The 23,714-nt window shown below is 33.3% G+C and overlaps 13 protein-coding genes across 13 annotated transcripts; 7 read left to right on the top strand and 6 right to left on the bottom strand.

The window, feature by feature from the left end:
- Positions 424-2,168, top strand: BmR1_04g08550 (Lactation elevated protein 1; the record flags this gene model as incomplete). The annotated part of the gene is given in 5 exon segments (XM_021482700.1): positions 424-438; positions 577-813; positions 865-1,210; positions 1,216-1,681; positions 1,733-2,168. Coding segments are annotated over 5 exon segments (1,500 nt in total).
- Positions 3,006-3,587, bottom strand: BmR1_04g08540 (large subunit ribosomal protein L17; the record flags this gene model as incomplete). The annotated part of the gene is made up of 2 exons (XM_021482699.1): positions 3,006-3,196; positions 3,272-3,587. The coding sequence occupies 2 exons, from the start codon at positions 3,585-3,587 to the stop codon at positions 3,006-3,008; spliced, it is 507 nt and encodes a 168-aa protein (XP_021337207.1).
- BmR1_04g08535 (apicoplast ribosomal protein L15 precursor, putative) lies at positions 3,668-5,549 on the top strand (the record flags this gene model as incomplete). The annotated part of the gene is made up of 8 exons (XM_012794838.1): positions 3,668-3,872; positions 3,896-4,041; positions 4,065-4,129; positions 4,153-4,450; positions 4,472-4,652; positions 4,905-5,116; positions 5,191-5,271; positions 5,295-5,549. The coding sequence occupies 8 exons, from the start codon at positions 3,668-3,670 to the stop codon at positions 5,547-5,549; spliced, it is 1,443 nt and encodes a 480-aa protein (XP_012650292.1).
- BmR1_04g08530 (hypothetical protein) lies at positions 5,702-6,098 on the bottom strand (the record flags this gene model as incomplete). The annotated part of the gene is made up of 2 exons (XM_012794837.1): positions 5,702-5,886; positions 5,909-6,098. 2 exons carry the CDS (start codon positions 6,096-6,098, stop codon positions 5,702-5,704), a joined length of 375 nt encoding a protein of 124 aa, XP_012650291.1.
- A 159-nt stretch (positions 6,099-6,257) lies between these two features.
- BmR1_04g08525 (Archease protein family (MTH1598/TM1083)) lies at positions 6,258-6,680 on the top strand (the record flags this gene model as incomplete). Its single annotated transcript, XM_012794836.1, has 1 exon — positions 6,258-6,680. One exon carries the CDS (start codon positions 6,258-6,260, stop codon positions 6,678-6,680), a length of 423 nt encoding a protein of 140 aa, XP_012650290.1.
- Positions 7,509-10,988, top strand: BmR1_04g08520 (hypothetical protein; the record flags this gene model as incomplete). The annotated part of the gene is made up of 3 exons (XM_012794835.1): positions 7,509-8,065; positions 8,086-9,236; positions 9,622-10,988. The coding sequence occupies 3 exons, from the start codon at positions 7,509-7,511 to the stop codon at positions 10,986-10,988; spliced, it is 3,075 nt and encodes a 1,024-aa protein (XP_012650289.1).
- Positions 11,461-11,924, top strand: BmR1_04g08510 (bud site selection protein 31; the record flags this gene model as incomplete). Its single annotated transcript, XM_012794834.1, has 2 exons — positions 11,461-11,853; positions 11,874-11,924. 2 exons carry the CDS (start codon positions 11,461-11,463, stop codon positions 11,922-11,924), a joined length of 444 nt encoding a protein of 147 aa, XP_012650288.1.
- On the bottom strand, positions 12,260-14,574 carry BmR1_04g08505 (mitochondrial processing peptidase; the record flags this gene model as incomplete). The annotated part of the gene is made up of 7 exons (XM_021482697.1): positions 12,260-12,359; positions 12,408-12,741; positions 12,763-12,886; positions 12,907-13,094; positions 13,721-14,022; positions 14,046-14,515; positions 14,536-14,574. 7 exons carry the CDS (start codon positions 14,572-14,574, stop codon positions 12,260-12,262), a joined length of 1,557 nt encoding a protein of 518 aa, XP_021337876.1.
- Positions 14,808-17,286, top strand: BmR1_04g08500 (hypothetical protein; the record flags this gene model as incomplete). The annotated part of the gene is made up of 5 exons (XM_021482696.1): positions 14,808-15,007; positions 15,030-16,089; positions 16,110-16,237; positions 16,258-16,585; positions 16,606-17,286. The coding sequence occupies 5 exons, from the start codon at positions 14,808-14,810 to the stop codon at positions 17,284-17,286; spliced, it is 2,397 nt and encodes a 798-aa protein (XP_021337875.1).
- On the bottom strand, positions 17,847-18,263 carry BmR1_04g08495 (conserved Plasmodium protein, unknown function; the record flags this gene model as incomplete). Its single annotated transcript, XM_012794831.2, has 2 exons — positions 17,847-18,077; positions 18,099-18,263. 2 exons carry the CDS (start codon positions 18,261-18,263, stop codon positions 17,847-17,849), a joined length of 396 nt encoding a protein of 131 aa, XP_012650285.2.
- BmR1_04g08490 (small subunit ribosomal protein S29e) lies at positions 18,334-18,518 on the top strand (the record flags this gene model as incomplete). The annotated part of the gene is made up of 2 exons (XM_012794830.1): positions 18,334-18,389; positions 18,410-18,518. The coding sequence occupies 2 exons, from the start codon at positions 18,334-18,336 to the stop codon at positions 18,516-18,518; spliced, it is 165 nt and encodes a 54-aa protein (XP_012650284.1).
- On the bottom strand, positions 19,487-21,948 carry BmR1_04g08485 (X-domain of DnaJ-containing; the record flags this gene model as incomplete). Its single annotated transcript, XM_012794829.1, has 2 exons — positions 19,487-20,233; positions 20,974-21,948. The coding sequence occupies 2 exons, from the start codon at positions 21,946-21,948 to the stop codon at positions 19,487-19,489; spliced, it is 1,722 nt and encodes a 573-aa protein (XP_012650283.1).
- An 807-nt stretch (positions 21,949-22,755) lies between these two features.
- BmR1_04g08480 (Protein PRY1) lies at positions 22,756-23,526 on the bottom strand (the record flags this gene model as incomplete). The annotated part of the gene is made up of 6 exons (XM_021482695.1): positions 22,756-22,962; positions 22,984-23,004; positions 23,026-23,096; positions 23,144-23,255; positions 23,276-23,309; positions 23,330-23,526. The coding sequence occupies 6 exons, from the start codon at positions 23,524-23,526 to the stop codon at positions 22,756-22,758; spliced, it is 642 nt and encodes a 213-aa protein (XP_021337874.1).

The raw sequence follows: 23,714 nt of genomic DNA, 5'->3' as shown, positions 1-23,714 counted from the left end.
GAGTGTGAGGTGTGTTTACTGCCTGCTAGAGATATAGAATTGTCGTACACTGGATGTATGCACTGGTGAGATTGGCAGTAAACTTGAGTTCCCCAAATAGAATCTCTTTGAAACGCACTATTGAAAGCATACTCGAAGGATGTCACAAATATAATCATGAATTTTGTGTTCGTGATGAACGCCAATTGATGCCTTCCAAATTGTATCGCCAGCCCAGACATCGCTGGAGTGTAACATATCTAAAATCGCCATTTAAACACAGAAAGGCAATCAGGCATTACGTCTTTGAACGATACTCGCACAATTTAACTTTCCACAGTTTGACACAAACTCAGATTTCACCTGCGGTATCTATTATACTAGCGTCTCTTTCTCCCGTGGTAACTGCTAAATGTTTCTTTTCTTGGCAACATTCTATGTATAATGTCGAGGATAAAGGTACGCATTCACTTCGTCCTATAGCTCGGATTTTATTTTAGAGGAATAAGAATTTGAAATTTTAAATTGACATCCATAAATAATCCGTTTGATAAATAGTTTTTAACATCTAAACGCATTATAAAATATCTAACATAGGCAATTGGACTGTTGTTGACAAGTTGTGGAATAAAATTCAGAATTCCCAACATTAGTCATGCAAGATTTTACACTTTTTGCGCTCATAAATCCAAAGCCTTACAGTTTATAGTGTTTCATTATCGGTTTAACATGAGATATTACTCGACTTGTGAAATTGTGTTATCTGAAACGCAAAAGAAACTAGTAGAGAAATTGCAGGGTATAGAATATCGTATGGCTCAATCCGCAACTGATGTAAGTGTTATTAAATATAAATAATAACGATAATAACATGTCATCATTCAGTTTGTGAGTGGTATCTATATTCATGGTGGTGTAGGCCAAGGGAAAACGATGTTAATGGATCAATTCTATAACAGATCAACACAACCAAAAATGCGTATGCATTTCCATAATTTCATGACTGAAATACAAAAAAAACTTCATAAATTGCGCATTAGCGGTGTCAGTGATGCTTTAGATGGTATTTGCCGTGAAATTAGACAAAATGCCAGATTGATCTGCCTGGACGAGTTTCAAGTTGAGCACATTTCAGATGCGATGATACTTAAGGCCTTGTTTGACAGATTGTTTAATTTGGGATGTACATTAGTATCAACCAGCAATAAAAAGCCGGAAGAATTGTATCTTGGTAAGTAATATCTTATTTGGGTGGTTTAAACAGGGAACGATTTTTGCCTTTCATAGATACACTTATGGAGCATTGTTTGGTTTACAATTTAGATGCAAATATCGATTACAGGCAATGTAATGGAGGAATTGTCCATTTTTATTGGCCACATAGAGGGTTTGAATATATTAAACTACTAATTACTAAAATGGGTAAGCAACCAGGTGCTACTGATGTTTCTCTGCAAATATCACCACTAAAGACTTTAAATATACCATTCGTAATCGATTCAAATGATGGGACTGGTAAAAATCTTGCTGCATTCACTTTTAATAGTTTGTTCAGTGTTCCTAGTGGCACTAACGAATACATTGCCATATGTGACAATTATTGCGTGGTTGGCATATCCAACATACCTCAATTTGACATAGCTACCACTCAATCTGACGAACTAACTCGGTTTATCAAGTTTATAGACATTGCTTATGAGAGGTAAGCACCAATACGTTTATATTTCATTTTGAAATTGGTTTACTAATTTAGTAATACAAAGATAATATTTGACTCCAGTAAACCATTATATCAAATGTTTGGTCAGTTGAAAAACAACAAACTCTTTGAAAAAGTGGGTTTATCACTCATTGATTTGGGTGTCGATCCATCGGATTGCATAACACAAGAATCATTTTTTGATTTGCTTGCTAACAAATTGGATCCAAATTCCATAAATAGTGCGATTGACATTGTTAATTCCGTGAGGGGGGATGTAACATTTTCAGATTCTTTATGGGCACTTGTATATGATAACGCAATTTACTATTCCGAGGATGTTAAATTTGTCGAAAATATCTCCAATTTTGACTACTTGTCACATAATTTCAGTTCGCCAATTTCATTTAAATTTGATGATGGACTGAAGAATTATCCGCGTACACTGTCTCGCATTAGGCATATGTCATCCGGGAACTACTGGAAATGACATTTTAGGTCGCCTGTGTGTAACATTATGTTTGTAATCAATAAGCATTTAACATATAAATGTAGGTTAATTGCGTTAATTTTGGCAATAAATAGGGCATAGGGACTTTTATATTTAGTGTCATTATGGTCTACTGTTTGTTTTTTTTTGATTTTTACAGAAATAAAAATTATTGTTTTGAGTACGCTGTTATTCTATCAGTACAAATCTATTATTGAATTAGCAATTTATGATTGTAAAAAGGCAATTTCAAATTTTAGCCAACCCATCCATGCGTGCTATTACACTGTAATTAGAACTATTTGTGTTATCGATTAAATTAGACCGACGATAGCGTTTAAATTGTAATTTTTGTAATTTTTCTATGGTAACTAAAACTGAAGTCTTTTAGATTGAAAATTTTGCTAAAATGGTTTAATTATGTATACAATTAGCACTAACAGTTACATAAAATCTACTAGAGATTCATTATATCATAAATTGTAAATTTTGTTATATTAGGGAAAATGCAATTTGATCAAATTCCTTTAAAATAAGATTCAATTATTAAACAAAAAATTGATTAAAGGCGTATAAAAATAATTCAATATATGATGTGAATACTTTTATCTAATACTTATGAGAACTTGTCTACGAATGTGTAATACATGTACAAATACATATAAATACGTAGTCCATGTACTGAACAATTTAGAAATTACTAGAAATATCTAATGAATCTCATTATTTTAAAATGATAATATAGTTTATTATGTGCAATAAATGCGATTAAAAGATTGTGATACTGAAAATTATAATATGGGTTAGACAATATATTTCTAATTAAGAAGTTAAAAATCAATATTCCAATAGCTCGAGCAGGGCCATCCTAGCATTATCACCTGTTCTCTTGGTGTGAAGTATTTTAACTCGGGTGTAACCGCCATGCCTTTCTGCATACCTGGTTGGCACTTGTTCAAGCATGTTTTCGATTAATTCCCTATCGTATAGGTAACCCTGGAGCAATTTTCTCGCATGGTTCTTGTCAGCTAGATTAAATTGCATTAAAAAACAAAAAAATATGTATAATGTATTCGTATTTTTCGATTAAATATAACACATACCCTTCTTGGCATATGTAATCATGCGATCCACCTTCCGTTGAGCCATTTTTGCCTTGCTAACCGTTGTAATTATCCGCCCATGTCTTAAAACTTGTGTAGACAGTGCACGTAATAAAGCTTTCCTTGCAGAATGAGGCCTTCCAAGTTTTTCCCTAGTCTTAAGCAATGCGTAAATTTTTGGGACGTTATCACTATAAAATTTTACACTATTAGGAGTGATGAATAATGATTTGGTTATAAAATTGCTACCATGACAATATTCTACAAAAAATTGGGACAAAAGGGTAATAATTAACCATAATCTGCGCATAACCATGCCACGGTTATCATGATTAAGAAAATGTATGTGTGGCGCAACCCAGTACTAATTGTAACTTTATCAGTGAATAGTGGTTGATGCGATATGTAATTAAACAAATTATATTTATATCGCAACTAACAAGTGTTTGTATCGCAATTAACTGTGTAAATGGTTGTATTTTGTCTCCGGCATTCTTCAAAAATCCCAATGTAATAACGATCCCGAAGGAATACAAAACCGTTTATCCCTCCGAAATAGAAGAGGTTGAAAATATAATAAAAATCCATGATCTTGGCATAGGTATTATTTAAAATTTTAATTAGGCTACGATAAAATTGGTCGAGCCCATCCACTGTACAAATTCCTACAAGCAGAGCGCAAACGTATAATCAAGTTGGATTTTGAACAGAGGAACCGCAATTACTACGCAGAACTTAGGAAGTATGCTGAATTAATCCACTCTGTCAAGGTAAGCTATAAATTAACCGTTAGAATGGAACATTTCAGTCTGTGTTTAACAAGGAACAAATTGAAGCCTATAAAGAGTTATTTGACAAGTATGTCTTTAGCAATTACGCAGGATGAGCGAAGCTTGCCAAAGTATATATGAGGAAATGGATGAAATTATGTCAAATAATGAACTATCAATGGAGGAAAAAACTGATATGCTTGCAGAATTGAGACTTGATGCCGAGGCTATACATGCCGATGTTTTTGAGCGTAACAAAAGCAAACTGGAAAGGACCGGGGCATTATCCGTTGTGGAATCGATTATACCAAAGGAAATATGCTTGTGGGACACAAGACAACGCGATCCTAGAAGGGCTTTTTTTGACCTACCACCAAATGCAAAAGTTGAAGGAGATGTTGTTTGGGATGTAAGGATACTGGTTATTTAGTTCAATACACTGGGTGGAAATAGGGTTAAAGGCGAAAGATTTTGGAAATTACATGAATTGCCGAAATTTGGGTTGAAAAAGCGGAAGAGATTGGGTAGGGGTCATGGGTCAGGTCATGGTGGGAGTTCTGGCAGAGGTTGCAAAGGCCAAAAACATAGGAGGGGGAGATACTTGAGGAAAGGTATTTATTCAGTTATAGAGCTTTATAATATTTTTTTCACTGATATTTTATACCAATCGTTTGATTGTGATGTAGTGTTGGGTAGATATTTTTTAAAAAATTAAAGAAATTTTATTTATAGCAAATTACACATAAATTTCAATACATTTACAATTACAATAGAGTTGGGTTTAATTATTTACAAACATTGTGTTACAATGCATTTACACATTATTCAACTTTGCAAATTATTTCGATAATAAATTTACGCAGGATTCACTGGTGGTCAATCGCCTTTGTACCGCCAATTGCCAAAATATGCTGGCCGTCCTGTCGGTAAAGGGCACCGTTATAATCGCTTAAAATATCAGTTGATAAACATTGATCTGCTAAATGGAATGCCTGAGGGTAGCATTGTGGATTGGAACATTTTGGAGCACAAAGTGGGTGGATTGGGGAGGTATAAATTCAAACATCCCATAAAAGTAAGTTAATCTATCAAAAACTAGTTATTTTAGTTTATATTATTGTTTTATATAATTATTATGGATTTACTTAGGTTGTTGGAGGGAAGAAAAAGTTTATTGATGGGAAAGCAGTTAAGTCTCCGGGGCTAACCGTAAAAAACTTGATAGTAAAGGTGATACAAAATGACTTACATAGGCCCACGCGTTTTCTAAACCTGTTGCTAGGGAGATTATCGCAAATGGAGGTAAATGCTTGTTGCTAAGGCCCAAAACATTGGATATTGTGGAGGAAGAGTATGACCCAAGGGCGCCGCTGCCCTATCGATTTATGTTTTCTGGAAAGCCTTCAAGGCGTGAAATTTATCGCAGGAATCTGCTAGCAAAATTAAGAGCCCAAGATGCCCTTGAAGCTAAAGAGGCTGAGAGTATGACTGCTTATGCTAATTTATAATGTTAATATTGGCTATTTTAGTATGCAATTAATTATTAACTACATTCACAACCTTTGTGCTATTTTTTCACAAAATTTGTATTAAAAATGATGGTTTTGTTTAGTGTGTGTCTAATATTAAAACCTTTTGAGCTATTAGGAGTGCTATGAGCTTATTGAGTGCGCGTGTAAATATATACCTTCTCTTCCCTATCCGAATCGTCTAAAATTCGTATGGATTTAATGTAAACTTGGTCTATCTGTTGCCCAGCTAGACAGACCATAACCCGCCTATTACTTACTGTGCTTGGCCTGACAATCCGTTTTTCTCCAATCAAAATATCACCAAATTGGGTGCCTGTGTCACTAATGTTTGTTACCTTCCTGCGGTGTCAGCTCTAAATATTTTTCGCAATCAGCAGTGTCGTTTATTTCCGAAAATAGTTTGGAATCCAGACTAAATTTGTCTAGATCGAATGTTATAAACTTGACACTCGTGGTGGTAGCAAATAATGACAATAGTGATATAATTAACAATGTTAGAGTTGGTAATTTATTTCTAAAGGCCATTGTGAGAGTTACTAAATCTTGCATCTAAATGCAAAAAAATAACTGCCGCTAAAGTGCTGTGGACACATATTTGCAGGAATATCATCTTGATATGATACATTATGCAATTATTTTAAAGAACTTTTATTAAAATTATCTCTATAATGGCAATATGTTAAAATGACAAAATCAAACTATAGATACATAGATCACCCTTCTGATGTTGTCATTGAGGCCAGTGGCAAAACGCTTAACGAAGCACTGGCCCATGCTGCAACTGCCATGTTTAATTATATGTGTGACCTTGAAAGCATTGATGGTAATTTATATAGGGAAATTTTCATAGATAAATTGGAAGATCCAAGGGAACTATTATATACATTTATGGACGAATGTTTGTACTTGTATGGCAGTGAATATTTTATCGCTAAACATATAACCGTAAATACTTTTGGTAATCAACTTAAAACATCTTTAATAGGCGACATTTTTGATAAAGATAAGCACATTCCAGGAAGGGAGGTCAAGGCTATCACTAAACATGGAATAAGTGTTGAAATAACAGATGAATTGTATACTTTGATGATTCTGGTGGATATTTGATGTAATTTTTGTTTTTATATTTAACCAGTGGTTTAGTTACTAGTTTACGTGTTATTGTTTATGAATGAGGTGGATTGTTGGTTATGGACGTTAAATTAGTTAATCCAGTAAAAATAGAAATGTCTGTGCCAAAAATAAATCCTCAATGGAATTTTTCATATCATTTATATATATTAACAAATAATATCCAATAGATATTAGATTTTAAATTTAAGTTTTGTAAATATTTATAAAATGCAATTTTTAGGTACGGTATACAAAGTACGAGGCATCAATGTGATACATCATTGTATAAATAGTATTGTTTCTAATTTTTGGAAATTTCAAAAAAATATATATAATAAATTTTCAAAACGTATAAAGAATAATGATTTAACAAAACTTTTAGAAGAATTGCAAATTTCATCTAAAAATCGATAATCATTAATCCTATTTCAAATACGAATTTATAACCGTTTAAATGTTTTCAGCAGTTGTGTAATAATGGTTTATTAATTTCATAAATGTTTAAAATTCAGCTTTGAAAAATATTAAATATCACAAATATTTAAAAATTCTCCTGCTGAGTTTATATTAGAGTGGTATGATTGAATATGACAGGTAACAATACCTAAGAGATATCAATGGGTTAGTGTATCTATAATGTAGGTCAGTAGTGTTATTTTGTGAAGTTAAGTGTCAAATCTGTATAATAAACACATTTAAATATTTTAAAATGTATTTACTACCATTTTTCAATTCTAAACTTCATTATAAATCATGTTGTGATGTCTACTAGTGTCTAATCACACCTACTAAGTTGATTACCAATTGCCATGAGTATATACGATGGTAGAAAGGTTAATTGCAAGATCTCTGAGTATTGACAGTATTGAAACGCAAATTTTAAGGTTTTTCTCAGGGGATATAGGGTTACAAACTGTGTTACTGGAGTTTCAAAAGGGTCCTCGTGCTTTTGTCATATGCCTAGACATAATCAACAAGCATTGTAAAGAATTTTCCAGTAAATCACTCCCACTAATCCTATTTTGCTCCCAAACTTTGGTAGAATGTGATCATATTTACTCGCTCTGCAGATTAGTTTCGGATGGCCAAGCACAAGATTTGGATAAGAGTGATGCCACTAAGCTGGATACGGAAAGGGAAGAAACAATTGAGAAGTTGGAAAGGGTGATAAATTTGTTGGAACAGCTAAATAAGGTTAATCCTCAGATTTTTCCATCATTGCGATTTTTGTTGTGTGCCTGGCTTAGACTTAAATTGTTTGACAATTGGTCCAAGGGGATTACATTTGAAATTATACAATTTGTGGGTACTTTCCAATCAAACCGTCAGTTTCAAATTGAATTACTTGCCATTTTGGCCCAAGAGATATGCAATGACAAGTAACCGATAATTTACTTAGGTTCATACTGAGTATTGCTCGGCGTAATGAACTGGCAAAGAATTGTATATCTCAGGCCCCGATGGTTTTTAAATTTTTAGGGGTAAAAGATTCATCGATTGGCTCGGTCTATTCTGATTGGATCCAATTGCATGTTAAATATCTGGACAGTATTGTGGATGAGGAACAATGTGAATTACCTAGTGATGTTGATTTAATGGTTAAATTATCACTTTCAACACTTATATCGTTAAATTTGATCGATAAACTGTTTGAACAATCGCCATTGCCTATTCATACAATTACCAACCTGATTGTCTTATGCCCATTAGATAACCACACTGCTTTACAAGATGATTGTGACATGATCAATCCGCTAGTTAACGAGATACTCACCCTCATAATTTGCAACCTGTCCAAATTGTACAAGATACAATCGCCCTTATTTAAAACAACCTCGCCTATACTACTTTCGCTCTCATATGAACAATTGCCATATTTAATAGAACATCAGTTTAGCGAAGACATAGACAATATTTTGGACGGCACAATACGCATTTTATCGAATGGTGATTATCCCACTAGGGATGTTATGGTTAACTTTTGGATTAATCTTAAGCGCAATATAAATACACAGAATGGATGGGAAAAATTGGCGGATTATTTGCAAAAGATAGTTATTGTTTTTTATGAAATGCCATTGTATGAAACCGAGAAATATGATTTTGCCGAGCTTTGCTCATTTCGTGAAAGCGCTTCAATGCTTTTATTTGAAATAGCAGACGCTATTGGTCACCAATTCATATTTGATATTGTGGAATGTAGGCTACAGGTATTAGTTGAAACGATAAATTTAAAAGAACAGATCACAGTGTCTTTTAGTGAAATTGAGTCTATCTTTTTCATACTGAGTGCAATATCCAGCAATGCAGAGATGGGTAAGGATACTTGTATACCTACGGCGCTGGCACTATTGAATAAATTAAAGTACCCAACACAAGGATCGTTGTCACTGTTATTGTCAATTTCAATTGGCCGGTTGATATTGTGGACCGCAGAGTATAGCGGCAAAAAGACCGATTTATTTAACTGTTTATTCATGTTAATCATCGGAACTTTATTGCCATCGATATTGAGAATCAAAAATAATTCTGCTAGTAAAGGTATGTATTGTCAATACATTTTGTTTGTTTCTTAAATCTGAGTTTCAATGTTAAAGCCAATAAATAACACTAGATAATGTTTAATAATTGCAAAGTGTGTTAAATAATTTCTATTTAAATAATTGTTTAATCGTTAGTATTTGTTGCAAATAAAAAGGCTAATAAAAATTATTTTAAAAAATAATTTAACATTTGGTTAATGGTAACACACAAGTTGAATAAGTGGATGATTTTTAATTTAAATTTTAATGCTTTTTATGAAAAAAAATCACCCATTAAGCATGCCTAACTAATCTGTTTATCGATTGAAAAATGTAACTTACTACACTATATATCTGTCTTTTAGAGTTGTTAACATTGTTTAAACTTTAATTTAAAAATAAAACCAACACAGATTATTTGCTAGGTGAAAACATATTAATTGATGCTATGCTCGCACTATCGCGTACCTCAAGGAAAATAGTATCAGAAGATACTCAGGAGGTCAAAAAATATCTAATTTGCATATATCAAATCATTAAAAACGTACAATTCTCCATTGAAAATCGTATCAAAGCTGTTAACGCCGCCGGGGCTATTATCTCTTACATGCCTATCGCGGAAATGAAAACTTTATTCTCAGATCTAATAGAAAATTTGTCTAACAATATTAAGAGTGTTAGCAATCCCACTGACTACATACAATTATATCTAATGGCCATGCAATCTGTCTGCCCAATTCCTGATTGCATAGAATCTGAGGTGGCCATTCTTAAGATTGTAGAGAAGCATGTAAGCGTAATGGAGCTGTTATTTACGAGTTCAAATGAGGATATTATTGAACGTTTATCTCAAGTATTAGTTGTTGTCAACCGAATTTCAAGGAACCATAGCGAAGCTTCCCCCCTTTTCCTTTGGACACTAAAGCTCCTCAGCGTATCATTCAGGTGCTCACATCCATCTCATCCATACTCAGCTCTCAGATCTATTTTAATCAACGTCAATGATTGTTCAGTTGAAAACTGGGCCAGTATCAGTAACTCATTGTTGCCTTCACTAGCAATGCTTAAAGATTCAATTGTATCATGCTGCGTGGGTGACAAGGATAGGAATTTGTTGCAGCAACAAATGAGCGATTTGACTATGGATTTCAACACTTCACAATTGCTTAGTGCCCCTGATAGCGTGGGATTGTGCGTGGATTGTCTTAATGTAGCTCTTAATCGCCATGAAATTGCAAACTTTCTATTGGATAAATCGAAATTTATAATTTTCCTAGAATCTTTATTGATAATTCTCCCTTACATCGTACACCCTAAAGTGTTACATGCATGCATGATATTGATCAAGTTGGTGGCTTCAATTGACATGAATGAAGCGAGTGGTAATGATTATTCGGATAGTGCCGTAATAGGCACTAGTGTATACGCAAAGAAAATAAGGTTGCTAAACATCATATCCCAACGTTGCAACGAATCAAGTGATGAAATACATACTATTACCTTCAAAATTGTTACAGCAATATTGTCAACCGTAATCAGTGGTACATGCGGGGTGGAGACCTGGATAGACGTGGCAGCTGAGACTATTTTGGCACTTATGTGCGATGGAAAAACTGCTGATGAGGCAAAAAATGCCATTGATTCTTTCTTTGAAATGATTTCCGAACCATCAATTAATGTAACAATTAAAAATGATTACTGTAATAAATTGAAGGTGCCAAATACTCTATTCCAAGCGCTGCTTCAATTGGAAGGATGGAAGTTGTGGAAGAAGTGTTAATTTATTTTAATATCAGAATAGCTCATGATGCTATAATTTTCAATCCCTAATTTTTTTGTCAACAGATGCACAGAAATTAATGCAGTGCATGTATTGGTAAGGTGTTTAGTGTTTTCAGACTTTATTATTGCTAAGAAAATTCTGTAACTAATTAATCTACGTAAATAATGCAAAAGACAAACGAATAAATGTTATTGGTCAGATGTATAAATATTAAATGTTTTAAATTATTCTATAAATATCACACCACAATGTATTATTAGTACAACTGTTATAGGTTCCACCATCAGAAAGGAGCTTTAAGCTATAAAAATTAAAAGATAACAGATTTTTAAAGAGAAAACTGATATTGTTAATGCAAATATAATCTTTTATATCCTATAACCTATAGAACCCTTATTCAAGTGGTGGATAGATAACAGTGTAGTTACTATGTACTAGCTGTCGTTTGTTGCAAATATATGTTGGTAAAATGGTAAAAATTCGTACAATCAATACCCCTGAGCCCCCTGAGGGTTGGGAATTGATAGAGAATACTTTGATTGAGCTGTCTGAGAAGATGAAGGAACATGAACGGGAATCGAGTGATGGGAAACGGAAGGCAGAGATTCTCTGGCCAATTTTTAGGATTCACCATCAAAGAAGTAGATATGTCTACGAGATGTACCATATCAGGAAGGAAATTTCACGTGAATTATATAATTATTGCATAGACGAAGGATATGCAGATCAGGCTCTAATTGCAAAATGGAAGAAGAAAGGTTATGAAAAACTATGTTGTCTTAGATGTATTCAGACTGGTGGTCAAAATTTTGGTACTACTTGTATTTGTAGAGTACCGAAGAAAGATTTGGGTCCGGACAAAGTGAGTAATTGATCATTTAGGTTATTGAATGCATTTACTGTGGGTGTAGAGGTTGTGCTAGCTGTGATTAAGCTGGGGTTTAGTGTCATTTAAAATGAAGTGTTTTGTTATTTAATGCAAATTTAGTAATTTTGTGCTAAATAGTATAGAATTTAATAATAAGTTCATTTGGCCTAAATTGATCTTAAAAAAATGTTATGATCGTAATATAATATGGTCTTGACGATAAATAATAGTTTAAAAAGGTGAATTAGTGTTATTCTCTATAAAGTAACGTTTAATTCATAAAATCGAATCTAATCTGTGATCATATGCCAAAGTTTCTAGTTTGTTCGTCTGTTATAATCAAAATTGCGTATAAACCATTATGTTATACCAATATATTTACTATTAACGTGACTAATGGTCAGGAGAAGTGTTGTTTTATCTCGTTGTAATGTGGCAGCCTAGCGATATCTCCATATGCAACAACCGTAGGCGCAGTTTTCAACATTTCCTTAACGATACTGCATTAGTAATATTTTTGAAACGTTAAATATGATAAGTTTGCCTACCTATTGATACAGCTAGGTGTCACCGCGTCTATTGCCTGACATAGCTCCTGACCCGTACAAACGCGATTGCAAATCATTAGTTGCCTTGCAATATCTTCCATGTGTACTTGGCGATACTCAAGGCTCATCCATAAGAAAGATTTTAATAAATTCTTCGCCCTATCCAGTTCCTCTTTTGTCACATTTGCCATCCCCTTCAACTCGTCCGCTATCACTTTAACCATGTCCTTAGAATTGTTGGGATTACCAATTAAATATAGTCCGAATAAGCCGGTGTCAGAGTGTTGTGTGTTGAAAGCCATGCAACTGTCGACCCATTCGTATTTATTAAGCACTGCATAAATAGCTTGCCCACCATTAAGGAACAACCTGGAATACATCCCCTTTCCAGGGCCACCAGTGGAAAATGATCCTCCCCCTCCCATCAGTGACTGCAAAATAGTAAGGGCGACTACGTTTGGTGAGCGCCAGCCGCTGGGCTACATTATTATTTACATACGGTTTCAAAGGCAATTGCCAAATGGGCCATTGGCGAAGCAGCCTCTACACGTCGGTCTCCCCCCGTATATATCGGTTTTAATTCATCGCGCTGTGTAGGTGGTATAGCATTGTATTCTGCAAACGCACGCATCAACCATTTGCAGAGATCATCGTGACACACATTAATACCCACAAATATCATACGGTCTATATTAAATATTGTATTAGAAAAGAAATGCTGTAAGTAAATTTATTGATAAAGCATTTATAATATTCGTTCCAGATAATTTGGTTGAAAATTGAAAAGTTATTAAATTTAACAATATTAAATTGATATTCATGTGTTTTGTAAATTTTGCAAATAAAAATGAAATTCATCAAATAAAATATAATAAATGTTTATATTATCAAACAAACATCAATTAGAAGTGGTATAATGGGATTGATTTAAATGGAATTGCCAGATTCGAAATCGATGATCAAGTTAATTAATCACTTATATAATTGTATACATTGGTATAATAAAATATACCCATCAATTAAATTTTTGTTATTAGTATGATTGTACACTTATATTGGAAAATTATGGATATGTGAATGTAAACACTTATTAAAGGTAACGTAATGCTAATAAAATCGAAATTTTCATTGTACAATTATAATTTGTATTGGGGAACACAATTATAAACTATTTTGAACTTTTTAAGCAGATATATATATATACTGTAGTGTAAATTGTGAAAATAAATAATGTATAGCAGTATGTTGAAATGTGGAAAAAAAAATCAAAAATCACATCTACAATAATTAGAATATATGTAGTAAAGGCTTACCAGGTGAAAAATGTTTCAGCATAAATTGTCTCATTAGATCTCCTGAAAACATAGACTCCGAACTCTCAGGGCAATATCCAGGAAGACCCAAGGTATTATTATGCCACGCAGTTTGGTGTAGTAGTTCAGTTATCAAGTTATCAGGGTTTGATTCTAGTGACTTTCTAGCCTTTATAAGAGCATCTTTGCTAGATTTGACTTCCCAAGGTAAAAATCTTGGAAATAACACATTACCCACTAACAAGTTTAATAATATAGGATAATAATTCCTTAGGCACTCTGCTGAGTACACTATATGTTCCCTAAGTCCATTTTCAATATTTACCTGAAAGACGTACAATTGACATTAGCGCCTATCGTTTCCACAACTTTAAGCGTTCTGAGATGGGATAGATGTGCCGTGGAATGGAAAGAAATATTCTCGATCATACTGCTAACACCCAACTCTCCCTGCGCTGGATCTTCATACCTCGAACCAGCATGAACATAAAGACCCAATGTTGATATCAGACCTGATTTGTCAACTGAAGCAATTCGTAAACCATTTTCCAACTTGGAGAATTTGATGCTTGAGTCAGGAGGCTCGAATTGTGGTAGTTTTGAACAGTCAAAAATGGGACAGCTTTGAGGAATGTCTTTGAAAGGGTTGTCTTTAGCGTCAGCATTTCCAATGTAGTAGTATTTAAACTCCGGTACCTCATTCATCACATCTTCGATGTTTTCCTTTTGGAAGGGAACTATGTTGAAGTCTGGCGCCTTCTTATTCAGGATCTTTTCCACCGATGCCAAGCCGCTCTGTATTAGTTCCTACTTACAAATCGGCGAAAAGGGCGTAAAAGCGGTCTAATAGACATTGTCACTCCCCACAGTATTAACAGTAGCTGTTCACCAGTTTACCATAATCATATACTTGCATAAGCACACATGGCTTATGTAAGCAGTACAATGTATATCTATTTACATATAACAGTTGTTTAATACACTTGCCATTATGTCTAGTTACTATTCTGTGTTATTAATTCACTAGGTGTTATATAATTTGCTATGTTACTGCATCAAAAATAACGCTTGAAGGTGATGAACAAATATGACCCTATTTTATCATATAATATGTCCAATTTTTAAGATAATCAAGAACAAAATTGTAGAATCTAGTCCACGATATAATATTTTCACTGGTGTATCCAACAAAAAGTATTCTACACTGACTAATGCCAAAATAAATGACATACCTATGATAGGTATGAGGCATCTAAAGCTCAAGGGTATTAATGATACTAAGTTTTGGTATGTCAGTAAATTCATCCAGGAATGAGTTTATCTCCACTAGTACTAATAGCATAGATGTCCTTTCCCCTCATTCACTCGCCATACTTTCCAGTGTTATCACTCATCTAATACCTAACTACCCTGAATCCAAAATTTGCATTCAAAAAATTTTTGATACAATAACTAGACGCCCAGTTATACTCAAAGGATTGAACGCTGAATTGTTAAACATGATGTTGGTCAGTTATCATTCCTTTAAGAACGAAATTGATCCACACATAGTCCTTCAAATTGCAAAGAGATGTAATGAGGAAATATGTTGTTTCAATAAAAATGTAGTCGAAATCAATATAGAAATTATGCATTCCCTGGCTAAATGTATCAGAAATGTACCAAAACTATCCTATATTTTGGACAACACTGGTATTTTTAACACATTTAACACTTTTCTATTGCAAAACATTCACAAATTGAACCCTAGAGAATTATCTATAACAGTTTATTCTCTCTCTACATTTAGTACACCAGATCCTGCAGTTGTTGATTTAGTGTACGATGCAGTGAGGAGGAATGAAAATAAGTTTCAACCTTTGGACATTTCTACCATGATTTTCGCATCAAAGGAACATTTTTCACAATTTAAAAGGCTGATACACCTCCTAACTCCCATGGTTTCTACAAATTTACTGAAATTTACGCCACAGCAAATTTCTAACCTTCTACATTCATACCTCAAATACAATTCAATTGATACTGGTGATAATGAATTCAGGGTGCATAATGAAGTAAATTTATTAGTGAGGAGGGCTAGTGATATATTTATGTTGTTTAAACCACAAGAAGTATTTAACATAGTGAATTCTATGATTAGATACAGTTTCTCTCCATCTTCTCGCTTTTTAAACTCATACTCACACTATTTGTTGAATAGTAGCTTCAAAAACTTTAAAATGGTGGATTTATTTACTCTTTTTAATTCCCTTTCACAATGGATAGACCCAATGATTGAATGCCTGGGCAATAACTTCACAACAATAACTAACAAATCCAGTGCAGAAATGACCAAGTATTTTAACAAAAATCTTTCTTTAGAAAAACTAGTGAGCTAAATTTAACATAGATATACATATTACACTATATTAGTAGAGTTTCTGATGCTCCTAATTGTGCCATTGACTCCGCAATCAAGCTTATTTCTAGTAGTGAATTATCTAGGCTGAGTGTCAAGGAATTTTGTCTTATCAAGGGGTAAAACGAATGCAACTCAGATCAATTTCTAAATTCATGCCGACTTACTCGCAGTTGAATAACCTAATTAATCAAATGCTGATTGAAAGGCTAAGCGATTATACTGCTATATTTAATCAAATGGATCTTACATGTATAATACAGGGGTATAGTGATGAAAAGATGTACTTTTTGGCAATGAAGCGTGTATTTCAGTTAAAAAATGTCTCGATGTCACTACTGTACACTATATTGAGTGTTGGTTGTGCAGCTGAGATTGTGGAGAAGGTATTTCAATGCTACGTCAAAAATATCACCAAGCAGAAACAGATAAATGTATTTGATGGCTACAAAGTTGCTATAGCATTGGTATGGATTTTTTGATTTAGAGTGACAAAGGTTATCGTCATCTATACCTGGAGCAGTTGGAATCTGTTGCACTGTCAAAAATTCATGAATTTAATGATTTAAAGGGATTAAATGACTATTGCCATAGTCTTATAGTGTTACTAGGGCGCGCAAGGTATTTGACTCCTTCAATTAACTATTTGTTGGGGAAATTGGATTATAGATATTTATCTGATAGGAAAAGGGCACAATTAATTCACTCATTGATACTTATGGATTGGTGTAACAGTTTGGATATGGATTACTCATTTGTTAGAGGGAATATACTGGGAATTTATTCCATGACATGGTTCATGTATATGTGTAGGACCAATTATTCCCTAAATGATTTGTTTCATCTACTAAAATTATGTATGAATTATACAGGTATGAATACGAATGGCTCTGATGGGCAAGAAAGAACACAGCTTGTAAAATCTGTATATATGTTATTGAATATATTGGATAATATTATTCCTATTGAAAATTTGACCTTGGATTTTCTAGTTTCATGTAACAATATTGTGCGTTGTGATATAACAAATCAATCGAAGATGGATTATACATATTCTAAGTATTCGAATGTCTTGTATGAATTTACAAGATGTATATGTATGAAGGAAATGAAGAGGGAGGCACTGGCAGGGTTGGATTATCGCATAGACTTGTTGATTACAAATTAGTAAAATTTTGTATACTAATCAATTATATTTTAGACGTATCACTATCAAATTTATATAATAGATGTATCTATGTAAATAATTATTGTGGATATGGAATCTATTGGTAACGCGTGTGGATTATATGTATTTGTTGATGGATGATTAGTATGTTAATATGTTCATTACTTATAAATTATTAAGAATTATTAAAATCAAGATATACCAATATTTCTTAGATTAATTGGCGATATCAATAATATAGACAAATGAGAAACTGAGGTTATAATAAAAAAATATTATGCAGTTATGGAATAAGACATAATAATATATGTCTTATTATGTGATAATAATTAGTAATTGGATAAGTAATACCATAAAATAAGCAACAGAGTATATATTGGATAACAACAGGGGAGAAATTATTTACTTAAGGTATATATGCCCGAACAAACTATTACCAGACAACAGTAACAAGTTTGAATATAATTAACAATTAAAATCTAATCATAAAGCGATGCGGTATATAAATTACAAACACTAAATTTTCTGAGTAAAGGAAGTTAAATAATACAAACAATGACCTATACATCATCATAGGCCTCGTCATAGCATTCATCCCAAGTCCATTTGAGTAGTGGTTGTTCGATGAAAATATGCATTGGACAGGGATGATCAACTACTTGATGGAGAGATAGTGACATGTAAGGAATACAAGTACCGTCACGCAATCTTGTGTGCATTTTACTCAATTGAGTGTCCATCAAGTGTAGGGTTCTGCGAGCTAAATCGTCCGTATCTCTGAATCTAATTTTCTAAATCACAATTAGACTCACCGCAACTTTCCCTAAACAAAAATTTGTCTCCTCGATTACCCAAGAATCATCTTTTTTGATCAAATCTTCACTTCTAACTTCCTTTCCAATATATGAGCTAAATTGTCTACGGTTAGAGCGAATGAGTTTGTGTAAAGACATATTTATACGTACGGCAAAAGCCATACCACCCCCCCTTCCCCACGGAACTACACTTAAATTGAATGATTGAGTGAGGGTGGGGCATTTAGTCAAAATGGCGAATATTCATGATCGTAAGCCCAGAAAATATGGACCTGGCAGTTACAAATGGTGGGTTTAAATTGATTTAGTCGTGTATGTTCTAACAATCACGGATTGATTCGGAAGTATGGCCTAAATATTTGTCGTCAGTGTTTCAGGGAACGTGCGGAAATAATTGGATTCTCCAAGTATAGATGATCCAATATATTTTTCATACCAATTTTTTGGGTGAAATTTATTTTAATACAAACATATCCAACACTTCCTAATTTTAACAGACACTGCCCACAAATCACAACATGCAGTAGGTTGCGCCATTGTTTATGTCTACAAAGCGCGAGTTGGTTAAAAATATTTTAAATTGCGGAATTAGTTTTAATGTATAATTATAAACAATGAATCATCAACATAATAGACTAAAAATAAACCTACGTTCATGCCGGAGCATAGTCATGACTACATATAACCTAAAACCCAATTCCACGAGCCTTTTATCGCCGTATTCTTCCTTGAATACCTATAGTAATATTTATATTCCTATTTCACAGTTAATCACTTAAGGAATAGTTCCTAGCATATGAACCCTAAAGAGATAACCTTAGCATTTCCTTAGCTATTGCTATGTGGCATATACAGCACATTTTATATACAATAGGTCTACAAATTTGATTTAAAATGGACAAACAGTAGTGTGTTTTAAAAATAACTATTTTCCTTGAGTGTAACTTTATCCTTTATATGGAATTTTGTTTACGTTCGAAAGTGATATTGTTATGCTTCCTATTTTGACCACGTCTTGACTCATTTCCAGAAATTTTTTTCAGAAAATGGTAATAGTCATCACCTACAATATAACATTGTATAATGTTGTTAATAAGTTGTCAATCCTAAAATTATGTCGAAATAGAACGTGAATATGCGCATTCATAAACATTACCAGTTACAAATCTAGACAAATTTTTATTAATGTTTGGACTGGTTATGCAGATTCCGCCAACCGTAATTTTATAAAAAGTGATTTACACTTAGAATAGATACACCGTGTTTATGAAATATGAGTATTAAAAGATAGATATGGAGACGTAGTATAAATAATTAAATGCGCGGAGGAGCTATAATGTTTTGGTAAACATAGTTGATCAATTTTTTAACTTATAATCGAGTTACTAGTAGAATCCGTCTGTAGGTTTTATCTCATCCTCATTATTAAAATACACGTTATTATAATAGTACATGTCAGCGTCCTTGCCTTTATTGGTCTTCTCAATAGCTTTTGCTAGCGCTTCTTCCATCTTCTGTCGAGCATCCTTTTTGTTGTCTTGATTCATGTGCTCCATGGCTGCCTGTTGGAATATGTTTCCCAACTCAATCAATGCACGTGCACGCTTTTTACGCATTGCCAGATCCACCATCATATCTTTAATCAGCTTCTTAGAGGCGTTCCTAATGGTATTCTCAACGTCCATCAGACATACATTTAGCATTGTCTCTAATATTATAGGCAAGTTGGATGAAATTGCACGCTCTTGCTCACAATTGGCCTCATCTGGATCCTCACTGAAGCCAATGCGTTTAGAAATGATAGCAGCCTTAACCATAGATACCATAGCCTTTATATGGTTACCCATTGTACGCTTTTGCTCCTGAAATTTGGCTACCCTTCCCTTCATGCCTAGGAATGTCTCCTTCTTGCCCAAGAATTGTGTAGCATAGTTTTTGTAAGTCCATCCAATGGCATTGACAATTGAGTCCCCAAATGAAGTCTCACAAAGCTTGCGTGCTTCCTGTAGAATGGAAATACGCCAGGTAATGACATCTCCGTAGCAGTATGGGCGAATGCGATCACGAAGTTGGATTGCTAGCAACACTTCACGCTTCTGTTGCTGCTTCTGGAACAGTTCACTCGAAGGGTTCTGCATTATGATATCTTAATATTAAGTCCAAATTTCATGCAGCGACTTTCTGTGATATTTAGCAGATTAACCAGATAAAGTCATATTCAGTATTGGAAACATGTGTTTAACAATTTAATACATTCATGTCATAAATAATAATTTTAGAAATTAATTTTATATAATGGAGATTTAATCATGCCACAGAATCGAGATGGTGATTCGATTATGTGCATTAAATTTAACAATATTAAATTGATATTCATGTGTTTTGTAAATTTTGCAAATAAAAATGAAATTCATCAAATAAAATATAATAAATGTTTATATTATCAAACAAACATCAATTAGAAGTGGTATAATGGGATTGATTTAAATGGAATTGCCAGATTCGAAATCGATGATCAAGTTAATTAATCACTTATATAATTGTATACATTGGTATAATAAAATATACCCATCAATTAAATTTTTGTTATTAGTATGATTGTACACTTATATTGGAAAATTATGGATATGTGAATGTAAACACTTATTAAAGGTAACGTAATGCTAATAAAATCGAAATTTTCATTGTACAATTATAATTTGTATTGGGGAACACAATTATAAACTATTTTGAACTTTTTAAGCAGATATATATATATACTGTAGTGTAAATTGTGAAAATAAATAATGTATAGCAGTATGTTGAAATGTGGAAAAAAAATCAAAAATCACATCTACAATAATTAGAATGTGGATATGCATCATGTACTTACCACCGACTGTTCCAATTCAATTTCCACAAACATGGCCATTCTTAACTTTCCGATGTAAGGTTCCAAAATTTCAGAACCAAATAGCATCATAAAGAACAATGAACTATCAATAATTGGCATTGATTCCAAAGCAGATTTTCCAAATTTGTCATACTTGGCCCTCCTTTTCTCATCGCCTAAAACCTGATAAGCTTGGCCCAATTTTTGAAAGTTATCGGCGGCATTTGGGTCGGAAGTGTTCTTATCTGGATGGCACTTTTTGGCAATTTTGTAGTATTGCCTCCTAATCTCCTCCTGAGTTGCGGTTGTAGGTACTTCCAAAATTTTATAGAACTCATCATCAACAACATCCCTCTCTTCGCATTTAGATGATTCAATTGTTTTGCATTTTTTGTAATCTAATTCAGGGGAATCCTTAAGCACCTGATTGGCCTCCTCTGCTAGTGAATACCAATCATCTCCCCATTCCCGTGTTTTTTTGTTCCATTTTCTCCCATTAGACCATTCACATATTGCCGTAGGTGTATTCATTACACCTCGGGTAATTTGATATCCGGCTACGCCTATAGATGTAACGGGTAGAGTTATTGCGGAAAGTATGCCAGCTCCAATTCCCTTAAAAAATCCACCAAGGCCATCTTTGGTGGCACCTACAATGGGGCATAGAACAAGACTAACGGCGCCGAGACCAAAACCCTTACCGATGCTTTTTATTCCAGATGATAGCCCAGCACTTGCATCTCTAGGCATCTTAACTGAAAAAATATCACCCACAATGAAATCTTTATTACTATTGTTCTTTGATAGAGTTTTACCGGATTCATCCATTAATATTTGTTCATCCGAAACTGAGCCAGTGAGTAAATGAGAGAATGGAGGAATTTTAGGTTCTGTTCCATGATTATGAGCAGTATTCTGTGTTTCTATGTGAGCACGTGATTTGTCCACACTCTGGCCAAAATCAGGTATCTCCATTCCACGACAGTGTTGATGGGGCGTGATAACAATATCTAGCGTAATTTAGCTTGGATCTTATCTTAAATTGTCGATCACACTAGGTTTTGATCGCAATCTTATTCCTAAAATTATCACGTTTAATAACTTTAAGCTTAACAAATTTACTCATGTATACATTTGGAACGGTTTACACTTATTTTACCGTATGAAAATATAGATTATTTGTTGTGTTTTGATTTATCCGTTGGTTATATAATAAAATATTTATGGAAGAATATTTTAAAAGTTTCAACAAAAAATCGCTCGTAAATTTGTTTTTTATCATATTAGTATGTATTTAATAATATGTATCTAATTGGACAATTTAGTCACTATTTAGTGTAATTTTTATTAAAAAAAATCAACAATAATTTCATGATATATTTTTGATCCGTATAACACCATTTAACTATACTTATATATTTTACTAAGGTACTATAATTTAATGCCCATTATATAAATCATTCGTCTAAGTGCCTAATGGCATATATTGGAAATTCACGGCTCATAAAGACTAAAAAATCGAATTATTAATGTATATATTGTCTAAAGTACACGAATCTGCACTGTGTTTCAGGTATGTCCCTTCTTGAATATATATACCTTGCTCCAGGTCATATAAATTGGTACACCAATATCAATTTGGACAATCGATGCAATTGTTAATAATTGGTCTATACATTAACTATTTTATTAGATAATATACTAAGCATAGTTATTTTATCTATATGATCGCCAACTCAACATGTACAATTACTAGTTCTATTAAAAAGAATTAGTTAAAAGTTACTCATCATTTGTGGAGTTTTCAACCGAATAGTCATTGATAATGTTGAATTGAAATGGCGTATTGGATATTGGCGTGATTTCATCGAATTTTTCGGCAATTGGTTTGACATTTTTACAGAATTCTCCCTGAAAATTACCTTCCGGAGAGTATCTACACACCCACAGCTCAGAATTTTCACATCTGCCCAATGAACATCCTATGTACTGCATTAGCTAGCAGTTTACCATAGATTTTTGCCATACAACCTATATAAAGAATTCAATTACTTGGGTGAAATTTAATGTGTTGTTATTACTGCGTCGTAGTCCACATGTGTAGAAATCGTAGTCTATTATGCCTAATTGAAAAAATATGTGTTAAATTAAAACCAAAAAGGTTACTTACCCATGTACCAAATGTCTACCACATCTTGTGGAGATAATCTTTTGTTGGAAACTAAAAAATTTGTTCCAGAAGGATAATTATGAGGTATCTCACAATTAACACTTAAATTTTGCTGAATGAAGTAGATATTACAATATCATAAGCTTCTTTGGACAATTCATCTGACCTAAATAAATGCAATTTTACCACTGTAACGGTTTCGAATTGTGTTTCATTCTGTAAACATTGTGAGACATTAGTATTTCCTTTCCTTGGGGTAGCAATTGTAATTTTACGGTATTTTTGGAATTGTCAACATCAATATTAGTAGTTTCTCCATTTGCAAATACTATACTATCTAATGAGCATTGTATAAATGATAGATAGATAAGCAACATCACCATACACACTGTGTGGCGATCATACTTTAGTGACAGTGGAAGCCAGGTAACACACTTGATGAGATTACACATCATAATACACACATATATATTAGTTTTTTTAAAATACATATAACACTATTACACTTACAATGGATAGTACAGACGGATACACGGGCATCATTATTCATTTATAATGGATGATTGTATAA

This window comes from Babesia microti, chromosome IV, assembly GCF_000691945.2.
Source record: "Babesia microti strain RI chromosome IV, complete genome".
NCBI lineage: Eukaryota > Apicomplexa > Aconoidasida > Piroplasmida > Babesiidae > Babesia > Babesia microti.
This window is presented reverse-complemented; position numbering and strand designations above follow the sequence as displayed.